Genomic DNA, 13,883 nt, shown 5'->3' on the forward strand with positions numbered 1-13,883 from the left:
CAAGGTGGATTTGTGGTGATGATTCAACCACTTGTCCAGCTCAGTTTACATGGCATCATGACATGTCATTAGTTAGTTAGCTAATACCTAAAATGTAAGTAGTTAGATTTCTATTTCTTTGTCCGAGTCTATATATAAGAGTCCTAGCTTCATTGTTTGTGTACTGAATTTTTCTTAAGACATTTATAGAGAGAGTTTTGGAGGGATGTTAAAGAGAGCATTGTGTGTTTGATCAATGCCTCTCAGAGTGAGCTGATTTGTAATTGTGTAAAGCTAGGCTCTTGTAACTCAATTTGTATCATTATTTGGAGATTCAATAAAGAAATCATTAGCCATTGTCTCTGGCTATTTTCTCCATTAGATTAGTCCTCATCCTTTCATTTTTGTTCATTTTGTTTACTGTTTAATATTTTTTATTCTCATTGTCTTGTTGCATATATTGGATTTTGTTCTTGAATTGGTGTAGGAAATTACACCACAATTATTATTATTATTATTGAGAATATCCAATAGCTTCTAGAATCATTCACGATCAACATGGTTGTCAGGTATCTGAATAGTCTTGTTAAATTTTATCAACAATGCAGAGAATCCTATTGAATTATCTTGACAACGTGTTTGGAATATCCATGATATAACATAGGGGTCGATTGCACAAAAATACAAAAGCCAAAAACTGGTGTTTGCCCTATATATTTGATTTTATTCTAATCTTTTTTACAGGATTATTTTTTATAAAATATCGTTTTTATAATAATGGAGTTTGTTCCTTATTATATAAATTATCCTTTTATTAATTGTTTAAATTCTTAAGATCAAAAGAATAATTGTCTTGTTAATTGTGTTGACTATTTGTGCTAGCTATTGCTCATAATCACGGGCATGATTGTGAGTTGTTATGATATTGAACATGGACGAGTTTTTAGGCTAGGTTAATCTGCAATTTATCTTACAACCATTTAAGTTGTTTAGACAAATTGGCTTATTTTGAAGGGAATTCAAGCATGAAGGTGAAGAAGCTTGATTAGGAAGATATGTACTAAAGCTTGCAGCACAAGTCAATTATATTTTGTATTGTGGGTCTCTTATTGATAAGTTGCATTTCTGGGCATGACTTCATGAACTAGATTTTTCGAACCATATTTAAAACATATTGCGTCACTTAAATTTTCAGTATTTAGTTCTTTGTAACAATTTGATATAACAATTTACTAGCTTGGTTGCTCGCAAGAGAAAATTAATATATCAAATTGTGGTTTTGATCAATCATGATCAACTTTTTTTGTTGCTTCTCTAATGAAAAACCTAACCTCATAATTACTTTGTAATACAATAAGAATAGAACTTTCAACTACTAATATGAAAATCTGCTTGACAACCTTGTTTGGAAATTCACAAGGATGTTAGACTCGATAAATTGCTAGAATTTTCAGATAAAGTTGTCAAAAAATTACTAAGACCAAAACTTTCTTCGCAAAAATAACAGAAACAAGCCACATTTATTTCTAATACTTTTTATGTACTACACATATTATATTTTACGCTTAATCTATCAAATAAACTATAAATATATTATAAAATTGAGAAATTTTTATATAAACTTACTTGTGGATGGAAAGCCATGGTGTAGATGAAAGATAGTTTGTGCTGGCACATGTGGCTGGTGGTAGCCACCAACATTAATTGATACACATTATTAAAAAAAATGTCATTTCGAGTCGGTGGAGTTAATTGACTGTTGATCATATCTAAGTATTTGCGTCAATTGATAACTAACACAAAAAATAAATAAATAGCATCACAAATAAAATTGACGTTATTTATCACGGAAGTGTGTAGATACAAAACTGACGACGAGTTGTGTCAGTTCTCCAATGACGCAAATGAGCTCAATTTTCATTTGTGTCACTTTTCTAGTTACACAACAAATGTATATTTAACAAAAATAAATTTATAGACTAAGGCCTATTTTTAGCCTAATTTCCCTATTCCTAATACCTTAATCAGCCGCTCTCTCGTGACGACCTCTCTTCTCTTCACTCACTCCCACCATTTCTCCATCACGCACGGCAGGGGTCTTGGAAACCAGGTGAATGGCGGTCCTGCGGTCTTGGGTGAACGACGCGAATCGTGGGTTTCATGGCTAACAGTAGGTTTCTCTCTCTCTTTCTCTGTCTCACTTGTTTAAGGTCGTGATTGTGGTTGTGTGTTCCAAGGGGGTTTGTGTTTGGGGTTGGGGCTATGAGTCGTGAGGTTGGGGTTCAACTTGTAAATGTTATGCTCCAGTTTTTTTTCATGTATATTATTCAAATATATATATACATATGCGAATATCAATATTCATTTGAAATGTTAGTAATTTCACAGACTTGTTGGAGTTTAGAGCATATTAACATCTTCTAGAATTATTAGATAAGTATTTTAGGTTGACTTGTTGGATTTCCTCTCTTTCTTATCTTTCTTTGTTTCTCAGATCTAGTGCACATTAGATGTTTGAGAAAATGCCTCAAACAATTAGACAATGTTTGATCTTGGCATGAAAGTAAGGGAAAACCTTTGTAATTGAGGTATATATCTGTGTTTCATATAAAGTGTGTATTTGATTTAGAATTCTCAAAATGCTTTGTATATGTTTTCTTGAGTCGATTTCAAGTAATTCATATTTTTGTCACTGCATTTTAATCTTTTTGGGTTGAGCTTGAACTCATTTAATGATATGTTGGATGTTTTAGCTTAGCATCTAAGTTATATTTCTTCAGGTTTACAGATTTTGGTGGATTTTTCTGCAATGATAACATTGTTTGTGTACAGATTTGGTGGATTTGTTTATAGAGTCAAGTGCTCATCTAGCCAATAAAGATTTGTTAACCTGTCCAAGATATTGATGAAGTGATCACTGAAGAATGAGCGACGACATTACCCTAATTTTAATCATATTAGTTTTAGTACCCTAATTTTATTTTCTTGTTAATTTATTCTCTGATTTTTATGCAGTGTTGATATTATATTTATGTATGTATATGTATTTAGTATATTCCTTATTCTCTATCTGATTTTTATGCTAATGTTAATATTGTTGGTGTAAATTATATAATTTTTTAATGTAATTTTTTATAAGGAATTTTGATGTATGTTAATCTGTTTTGAAATTTAAATTTGAGAAATCTATTCTATGTCATATAAATTACAATTAAATATAAATATAATTAACTTTTTTTTTTTTAAATATAACTTTTAAGGACACTCGTTGCATGTCCTAAAAATATACTATTAGGGCGCTCGTCGTTTGTCCTAATATCATTGAACACCTGCATGTTAATAATATTCAAGGGCACTCAACAAGCTCTTTAAGTACGCGCATTGCATGTTCTAAAAAGTCTAGGGTTTTAGGGTGTGCGTTGAGTGTCCTAAAAAATTATTTTAGGGTATGCAATGTGTGTCCTAAAAGCTTGCATTTTTTATGGCGTTTCCATAGAGGGCGCGCAATGAGCGCCCTAAAAGATCTTTTTTGTAGTAGTGTATAGTGTTCTAGATTTGTATGAGCTACAAAGAGGACAACCTGCAAGAAGAGCGAAACTCTGTCACCCTATGATAATAAATTTTTAATCACAACTTAGAAGTCTTCATATTATCTAAACATATATATATATAATTGAATTGTATTTTGTTATGTTTAATAGTATCGAGAGCAGGATGATGACATCAAGTGTGCAAATAACATAATGAAGTTCGCAAGGGACTTTGTTTTAGAGTCACCCCAAAGAACCACTTGAATCGTCACGTAAGTATTGTTTAATTTATTAGTTATTATATAGTTTAAAGTTTTATTGTAAAATCATATATAATTTTATTCTAACTAATTTTTTGAATTCATTTGTAGTTTAAAAGCACAATGGTGTATCCGCTTGAAGAAATCAATATCGTACGAGATGAATGGGTGGAGTCAAGTCTACCTTATCCCAGTGTTTGATGAGAGCTCGTGCTAGCTAGTATGTACCTCCATATATCAATCGAGTATGCATATAATTTTTTGAATCATATGTCGATCTTGAACCAGTTAGTTACTAGCTAACTTATTTATTTGTCTTTTAAACAACGAACTTAGATTAGTTACTAACTTATTTTTTGTCTCAAAACAATGATTAAGTTAGTAGATTTTGATTAAAAACTTGGTCATTGTTTTTGCTCGAGTATATAAATATTATTTTTTGAATCATATATCTTGACCATTGTATACAATTTCATATAAATATATACTTTTGATATATATATATATACGTGTATTTGCAGTTGTTTCTACATAGTTGCATAACACAATTTTTACACTCTTCCGCGTCGGTTCTGCAACGACGCCACTGTTGTCGTCAGTCTGTAACCAACGCATTTGGCTATGAGAAACATTGGTCTTTAACTAACGCTTTTGCACATCAGAAGCTTCTGCCCAACAGCGTCGGTTACAAATGTAACCGACGCTTCTGATATTCTCAATTGCGTCGCCTTCAACAGTGTCAATTTTAAAACTGACGCAAGCGTCTGTTCTGCACCGATGCTGAAACCCTCATTTTTAGTAGTGAAATCATTAATTCAAATACCTGAAGGTATTATGGTCATATTGAAAAATAATTTGACCAAAATCGGTTTCAAGATACTATTTTATCCATTTTGCTAAACACGAAGTTTAAATTTTCATTTAACAAAACATAAGGGTCTGTTTGGACTGCAGTTCTTTTTCTTGGAAATCTTATTTTACTGCATAAGTTTGGAACTTTTCATGTCTACCAAAATTAAAGCGCATAAATCATTTCCAATCATTTGCTTCTAACAAGTAAATTATGACTTCAAATGAGAAAAGATCCAAACATGTTGTACAAGCATGTCTAAATGGGATTTTAGCATCTCCTTTGTTTAGGGGTCTTGACTTGAAAACGTTATAGAATTATAGCCTGTCACATGCCCTATATTCTGGTACCAAGCAACAGCATGTTGATCTCATCACATTCTTTTGGGAACATTCGTAGTTGTTGTTACTAATTATGTGGATTCATTTAGCCATCTTTGAGAATTATTTTAACTTGTCATTACTTCAAATTCAGGCACTTGATTCTTGCAAGTGGAACTGAAGGTGTGGAAGGTTTTTGCCAGAGATGGAGTTTGCATGGCCGTCTTGCAGATACCAAGTATGTTTTTTTTCTCTCTTTTTTAATAATGCGCAGAGCATATCCTTGCATGTTTTTTTTCTGATATCTAGAAGTAACTTGTTAGTTGCCATGGTTGCAACTTTGCAACTTTTGACTGCATTGATTTGTTAGATAAGAAGTATATCGCTGCCTTTTTCTGTTGCAATATGTTAAAACATTATGAGAAACAGTGAAATTGTTTATAGAATAGCTCATCTATTCATTCTCCAGAATAATACATAGACACAATTGTTATAGCTTGTTCAAGTCCCTACTGGGTACCAACATAGCAATTGCTATAGTTTTCTGGTCACTTATTTGTGGCAGACTACCTTGTTAGCCACTTATTGGGCATTGTGGCTTGAAAGAAATAGTAGAATTTTCGAAGATGTCTTTAACCCAGTTGAGACTATTTGGGATAAGATAACATTTTGGGTTGCTACTTGAGTGTATAGAACCAAGTGTTTTGCGGGATTGTCTTTTTCGATCTTATTAGAGATTGGGGTAATTTTTGGATTTAACTTTTGGGGGTGGGTGCTTGTTGTGGGGTTTTGGTGTTTTGTTTTTGCTTTTGTTTTTGCTTAATAAAAGTAACAAACCACTGGAATCCCATAATAGAAAGAAAAAAAAAAAAACTATACAAAAATAGTAGTCTAAATTAAAGAAGGTAAATAGTATGATTGGTAAGTGTGAAGCTTCATATATGAATAATGAGACCTAAAGTAGAACAAAAATCATTTACTTAACCAATTTTTCTTTAGTTATTTGGACATTATTTTTTTTAGGGTCCCTTGCAAAATGATCTATTTTTTAAAGTTATTTTGCATTCTAGCCTAGTTTCAATAATTCTTTGCAAAATGGTCTCTCACAATTTATACAGATGGTCGAAAATTTAGACACATGGTCGAAAATTTAGACAGATGGTCGAAAAATTCGTACAGCCGGTCGAAAAATTTAGACAACTGGTTGAATTTCAGGCAGAGACAATTTTGCAAAAGATTATCAAAAGTAGGTTAGAGTGCATAATCACTTAAAAAAAGATGATATTTTCACCAATTTCTCCTAAATAAAATTTTGAATTATTAAATTGATATTGATATTTTAAAATAATATTTTTAAGATAAAATTTTATTTAATTTTGTAAACTAATGAGATTAGTTTTTGAAAATTATTTGTTAAAAATATTATATATAAATTAAAAAATAATAAAGAATATATTTTATATATCAAAGGGTTTTTTTATTTTTATTTTTTTTTTGGTGAAATGACTTACTTTTTGAAGTCATTTTGTATTATGATCCTTTTGCAAAAAATTATCAAACCAAATGCCAAAATCACCTCAAGAAAGAAGTTACTTTATATAAAATAATAATATAATATTATATAAGTATTGTTAAAAAAAAATTCAAAATCTAACCATGCCCTTTATCCAAAAAAAAAACCTAGTTTTAGTCTCACTCTGTCTCTTACTCGTAAACCCCCCAAGCCGACGGCCACAGCCTTTCTCCATCTTCTCCGCTTGACCAGCTGCTCCACACTTGCATCTCTCTCTCAACAGGTTAGCTTTACAAAACATACATTGCTTCTGCCTGTTCCCGAGTTGGATTTTGGGCTAAGTTGTCTAATGATCTACAGGTTGGCTTTACAAACTCATATTGCTTCGCCAAAAAAACAAATTCCCATAAGGGTTTTCCTGTTTAGAGGAAATAATGAAAGTTATACATATAAATATATATATATATTCTCTTTTTATTGAAACTTGTCTCTCCTGAAGCAGATATTGTACAATCTGAAAGACTGTTTGAAACATTTATGTATAGATTATGCTATGGGGTAGGTTAGAGTACAGGGTATCAAAACCTTGGCTTGGATGCAGAATCACCTCACCTTTGATTCGACCCACCCAAGTAATTTATTCTGTCTTGTGTTTTTCCTCTGTTTTTCGTATTATATTTAATCTCTCTTGGGACTTAATTTAACCAGCCAGAACCCAGTTTAATTACTTGCCTTGGTCATATATTGATTATTCCAGATCATGATACTTATAATCGTTTGGCAGAGCTTGGTTTAGAGGATGAAACTTTGTATTGTAATTTTATTTATACTATTGTGAGTTAAGCATGTGATTCATGCTCAAGATTTGCACTTTTGGAAGAAAGTGAATTGGGTTTGCATTATAAGTTAAGAACAATACAAAGTTTTTTTATATGACATTGTTTTTATTTTTGTGTATAATTTCAGTGCTCCTTAGCTTAATTTTCTTTTTCTTTTCTTTTTCACAATTATATTTATTATTCTTTTCAGGGACATTGTGCAGTTTAATAAATCATCTCAAATCTTAAATAATTAGCTATTATTTCCAAGGTAATATTTCTTATTGTTACTCAGTGCAAGGTTTATTTTTATTATTATTATTTATTTTTTATAATTGGTTTTACCCTTACCCTTACAATAACATACTCTTACTAAATGTTTGCCATTGCCATTGTAGTGTATCGATTGACTTTATTTTTTATTAGTCTCTTTTATCATTATCAGTGGCTCAAGGAAATATTTGAATTTGGAATTTTCACTCGACACTTACGTGACTAAGGAATTTCCAGAAGCTTAAGAGAAGGTATTTTCGGAAACTTTTATTGACTGCATGAATATGTAAATATTATGCTTAGGGATGAAATCTATTTGGAAAGTTTAATCTGTTTAAATTATGTTTCAAACATGCCTATGCAATGTTGTTTATATTATGTTTTTTAAGAATGATTTTGATTTTTGATGGTAGATGTGAATCTTATTTTTAGAACATTATTTTATTTTTGTGCAGACTGGTTTTCTGATTTAGATAGAATAAGTGTGAATAAGATTATTGGTTGATTTGAGCATGACTTTGAAATATTTAAAAATTATTTTCTGTTAAATTTGTAAAAAAAACAAATCTTGACTGATTATGTTAATTTTTTTTGTTTTTTTGGAGTTGTTTAGGTACAATTGATAGGTTTATTTTTCTACTTCTACCCAAGTAGGAGAAGTGAATGATCATCCCTCCATTAAAGCACACATTACTCCACTACCATTACCTCTTAGTACTACTGAAACCACCCCAGTGACATCTCTTAAATCACCGAAAGAAGAAATTGTTGATAACCCATTAGCCATTAAGAAAAAGTTGAGTTGGAATTCTACCATAAGGTATCACTTCACAAAAGTTAAGGGGGAACCCAAAGGATCCTAAGTGTACCTGTAATTATAGTGAAAAAGATTATACCTGTGATACTAAAAGAGTTGGTACTAGTATGTATGTGGGTGCATTTGAACAATCAATGTCAGAAATATCCTTTTAGGAGTTTAGATAAAAAGTAAAAGTTGTTTAGGTTCCAAACTAGAACAGAGTAAAGTCTTAACAAAAATGGTGGTGTTTGATGAATTTTCCTTTAGATTTGTGGAGGGTGAAGGCTTTAAACAATTGGTTCAAACCTTGCAGCTTAGATTTGCTCTCCTTCTAGAATAACCATTGCAAGAGACATTTACCAATTGAAAAATGAGTTGTGGATGGTGGTCAAAGGGATGTCTTACCAACCACTGATTGTTGTACTTCTTTGCAACAAATCAATTATGTGTCACACAACACATTATATTGTCTCTGATTGGTATGTGCAAAAGAGAAATTTGAATTTGTCAAATTGCAAACCATAAGGGAGAAACAATAGGTAAGATTATTGAGACTTGTTTGCATGGTTGGAGAATTGAAAATGTTTTCACAATCATGTTTCAGCAAATGATGATGCTGTGAATGTTGGTAAATGAATGGTTAATGGGTGAAAAAGGGCTATTCTCGAGGATGATATTTTATGCATATGAAGTGTTATGTCCATATTATAAACCTTATTATTAGTGAGGGGTTGAAATAATTGAATGATTTGTTGGTTTTAGATGTGCATATTAGGTGGAACTCCAATAATTATATATTTTACTTTTTTTCTTCATAATTATATATTTTTTTCCTTTCAATAACATTACACAATCCAATAAGTTATCTCAATTCTCAATTAATTATTATTTTCAAGTCAATATTCCTTATTACTACTCATTGTTGGAATAGGTTGTTTGATATTTTAGTGTGTTCAAGTATTGATAAAGTAGTTGAATTTTTATTCCAATCTTTATACATCACACGAGGAGATTGTATCATAGGAATAGTCGTTTGATGCATGCTGGAACTTAGTGGCAGACCCTAGATTTGATTAAGAGGGGGGGGCGATTTATTTTACAAAAACAGGTACAATATGCTAAAAATATAATTAAAAAAATTGAGACAATTTGTTGGGAATGTAGATTATCAATGAATTTCAATCAGTACTTAACAAATAAAATATACACAATAATAAAAAAAATTATGAAAATAAACCAATTTTTCAATCCTCTCCCTAAATGGGGCGCTTGGACTATGCATAATATGATCAATTTTCTACTTTGTCCTAGTATAGGATCAATCAAAATTTTGTGTATGGTTGATGTTGCTGTCTTTGTAAACTAAAATTTGGATAACAATCAGGTGTTCAGACATTTATTAGTCAGGGTTTTTCGAATTGGAAGAAAAAAAAACTTGTAGAAATGTTGAAAATCACAATATTTGTTTCAACCAGTGAAAATTTGTTGAATGAAAAATAACAAACTCAACACATTTTTCTTAAGAACATCAAAGATCGAATCAGTTGTTAAGCACACTCTTTTCCCTCCCTTAGTTATCTCCTTCAATTTTACTCTCTTATCTAAAAACAATTGGTATGTAATCGTTTTAGGAGTTCCCTATAGCTTTCATCCTTTGCAACACCAAAACATTGCTCATTGTTTACCACAAACGTAGCTAATACTTTTCTACATTCATCTTTTGAAGCCACTGCTAACAAATTTTCTTTGCAATCATTATGGCAATGAAAGTTAAGCAATTTCTGCTATCGCAAGCATAATCCTTCTCACAACAATTTCTAGGGTCTTTTGGATTCTCGTCCTTCGTCACTTTGTAACATAATTCCAAGTAGTTGGTTTTCTCTTGGCATTGGTTGATTCATCGCTACATTGTTTTCTAGGTGACTTGAGTTCTATGGGGTAGTCATACAATCGTGAACTTCACCTGAATAGATGGAAAAAAGAGTAGGGTACTTCTCCATCACTCTTATGCAAATAAGAAAAAACAAAATAAGCAATTATCAACCAAAATATACCACGCAGCATATGATAAATAAAAACTCATTTTCATAAATAAAAAATCAACTCAGCATATAATATACACAACTAAATAAAACTCATTCTAATAAATAACAACAAGCATATTAAAACAATAATCAACAACACATTCAAACTAGACAAAGGAGTTTCTAATTTCACAATATAAAACACATATGTTAGATATACCATTTAATATCAAATATATTCTAAATTGTAAATCTATATATATATATATATATGATTATCATAATTTCATAAACTAAATACTTGAATCAAATGCAATGAAATATATATTCCAAACAAAACTCTCCTTCAGGTGGAATATTCATCAACTTTGCGGAAAAAAAAACACAATCATCATAAACTGAATATATATATAATAAATGCAATGAAATAAATAATATGTAAATCAAATACATAATAATAAATGTGCAGTTACAGTATGCATATAATCAAGAATCAATGTAAGAAAGAACTCACACTTGATTTAACTTTGATATCTAGACTGTTGTTTTTTGTTTGCTTGTTGCTCTTCCGTGTTGTGTTAATGAAGATGTGAAGGAGCAAGGTGAGGTGGGAGGTGGCTGCTAAGTTGCAGGCTTGAAGGTGAACGTGAAGAGGGAGTCTAGAGAGAAAGAGAGAGGTGGTGGTTGTGGTGTAGTGTGAAAGACTAAGATAGTGATTGAGAGGGAGTTAATTTATAGGGCTGAGATCATTGTAAATTGAAAAATTAGTTTATATATGGGAAATTTCAGGGTTTATGCTTTATAAACGAGTGTGAGACTAAGATAATGATGGTCATGCGATGCATTTGTGATTGTTTGCCTTTTTCTTTGTAATTTAAATTAATTGTTTGTGTTTTAGATATTTTGCAGATGCCACCTAAACGTCTTCCGAAGCTTGACATCCCCCTAGAGGATCATTACGTGGGTCGTCTCTCCTATAGGGGTTCAGGGAGGCTAACTAAATTGAAGAAGAAGTTTGAGGAGTATGGATTGTTGGATAGGGCCAAAGAGTCTATTTTTGGACAATTTTTCAATGCCCCCGAATTTACATTCTCTGGGGCAATGGTGCACACCATACTTCTACGAAGGATCAAGTCTCTGCAAGAGGATGAGCTGCACTTCTTGATTGGCAGCACACCTTGTAAGTTTGGGGTGCACGAGTTTGCCCTTGTTACCGGCCTTAATTGCAGTTGTCCACCACTTGCTATTGAGTTACAACCCCATTTGACATCCTCCCGTATCATTGAGACATATTTCAATGTGCAATCCAATAAATACATTAAATTTTTAATGTTAGAACGAGCATTTACCATGTGCGATCAAGTTGAGGATTTGTGGAAGCTTGGGTTGGTTTATTTTGTGGAGGGAGTACTCATGGCCACCGAGAATGAGGGGTTTATTTGGCGAGATTCACTGTTGATGGTAGAGGAATTAGATTACTTTTACAAATATCCATGGGGATCCCTCTCTTTCGATCAAACTATGAAACAGTTGGGCAGAGATATGAAAGCTACTGGTGCTAGTATACCTGTTAAGAAGGTTAAGAAGACTAGAGAGGGAGAATCTGTGAAACGTGTGCAGGTTGAGTCGAAGTACACATGCAGGGGATATCCACCATCCCTACAGTACTGGGCTTACGAGGCTATTGTTGATTTAGCAAATACATACGCTAAGCCGTGCGGAGTGAAGTTCCCTAGGATGCTCCAATGGGAGAGTATAGGTCAGCCGAAGCACCTTGATGTGAAGGATATACTTGGGAAGAAGCGTGTATGTTATTTTAAATTGAAAATCCCCAAAAACTTATTTGTATATATCAATCGATTCAAGAATTTTTTACTTTGTTGTTTCTTTCCAATGTAGGTGGCATGCATTCCCTTTCTCAGGCCTCGACCAGATGAGCGACAATTCTTTGAAACGATATACGTGAGGACAGAAATGGACGCTCCCAGGTATGCGATGTTGAAGGATATGATCCAGCCTGCGCCTGAGGAAGGAAGAGCTTTCGATGCTGCTGCAGAGGCGGCTGCAGTGGCTGAAATTGCTAAACAAGCTGGCATATTTGTAGAGGCAGAGGAGACGGAGGGTGCACCTAATACTACTGCACAACCTGATGCAGCCTTTGCTAGAGTCTCTTTTGAGGCTGTGGTAGCTGAGATGGTCACAATCAAAGTTGCAATGAACGAAATTAAGGCCACGCAAGAGACTGTGCTTCAGAATCAACAATTTATCATGGATAAGCTTAATGCACTTAGTCACATACCTACTGATTCAAAAGTAGTGGAGTATGACATCGTCCCCACGTGTTATGAGCCTCCAGTATAAAGGAACACGATGTTTTATGGACTTGGAATTGTCTAAAATAAGAGCATGCATTCCTTCATCATTTGTGATTTCAATGTGATCCAAGTAAAAATCAATGCATGTAAATGGGACTTCCAATTTTAAGTCAAACAATGACTTATCTAGGCTTAGCTTTGTAGACAACTTGGCCAATAACTTAGTGTAACAAACCTAACTTGCTACATGTATTATAATTCCATTTCTCTCATTTTTGTTCTCGAACACCATTATACAAAATATGTTACCTTTGATGGTGCGAATTACCACAAAATAAACCATGAATAAAAAGACAATCAAATTGATTAAATATTTTAATTCTTAAACATATTTTTAATACATCAAATATACTTCACAAATTTTACTTTTAAGAAGCATGAAAGTTAAATAAAAATTAAATATTTCAATTATATTAATGATTTTAATTCTAATGGTATTTTAATAATTTTTAATTATTAATGTTTATATTTTGAGTATAAAATAAAGAAATTATAATTTTTGATAATTTTTTATTCTTAAGTAAGTTATTAATTTTTAATTAAGATTGTCAATGATATTTTAATTTTTCAATGATAAATTATAATGGTGATAAAAAAGGATCTTTTTGAATAGTTAAAAAATGATATTATTCACTTAAATATATATAAGTAGACTTTACAGTATATATTTTTTTAGACAATTCTTCTATAGGGGTTTTACTTTAAGCTCTACCGGTGGAGCTCTCAGTGTTCTCAATCTGTGAACAGTTTTTGGCACGATTTTTTTTATGACTGCATATTGTAGCTATTTAGAGCATCCTGTATATTTTCAGAAAATTTCGAATTGTTTACAGTACTGAAAACTAAGTTCAAACATGTTGTTTGTGTTCACGGGTCGAGAACACTGAAGAGCCTCACTGGTAGGGCTTAAAGTGAAGCCCCTATATGAGAATTGTCCTATATTTTTTTGTGGAACTTTTTCTTTATGCATACACCCATAAATAACCATATATGCCATGTTTGTAACTTGGTACAACTCTAAAAGTTGCAATCAATTACAAAGACACTCTAAAAATTGTAACTAGTTATTATGTCATGTTTGTAACTGGTTACAACTCTGAAAATTACAATCAATAACATAACCACCCTGAAAGTTGTAATAA

At 32.0% G+C, this 13,883-nt stretch overlaps 1 protein-coding gene across 10 annotated transcripts; it reads left to right on the forward strand.

Annotated features, from left to right (window-relative positions):
- Positions 1-2,001: 2,001 nt before the first annotated feature.
- On the forward strand, positions 2,002-12,953 carry LOC133789317 (uncharacterized). Of its 10 annotated transcripts, none has more exons than XM_062227142.1 (8): positions 2,002-2,149; positions 3,681-3,781; positions 3,881-3,989; positions 5,094-5,177; positions 7,482-7,541; positions 7,697-7,794; positions 11,265-12,172; positions 12,266-12,953. In XM_062227142.1, exons 7-8 carry the CDS (start codon positions 11,276-11,278, stop codon positions 12,725-12,727), a joined length of 1,359 nt encoding a protein of 452 aa, XP_062083126.1. In that variant the 5' UTR covers positions 2,002-2,149; positions 3,681-3,781; positions 3,881-3,989; positions 5,094-5,177; positions 7,482-7,541; positions 7,697-7,794; positions 11,265-11,275; the 3' UTR covers positions 12,728-12,953. The 10 variants fall into 10 exon arrangements, with proteins under 10 accessions (XP_062083126.1, XP_062083122.1, XP_062083125.1 ...); XM_062227138.1 differs by having other exon boundaries at positions 7,716-7,794; XM_062227143.1 differs by lacking the exons at positions 2,002-2,149; positions 3,681-3,781; positions 3,881-3,989; positions 5,094-5,177 and adding exons at positions 6,598-6,735; positions 6,998-7,084.
- Positions 12,954-13,883: the final 930 nt, after the last annotated feature.

Source organism: Humulus lupulus, chromosome 7 (genome assembly GCF_963169125.1).
Source record: "Humulus lupulus chromosome 7, drHumLupu1.1, whole genome shotgun sequence".
NCBI lineage: Eukaryota > Viridiplantae > Streptophyta > Magnoliopsida > Rosales > Cannabaceae > Humulus > Humulus lupulus.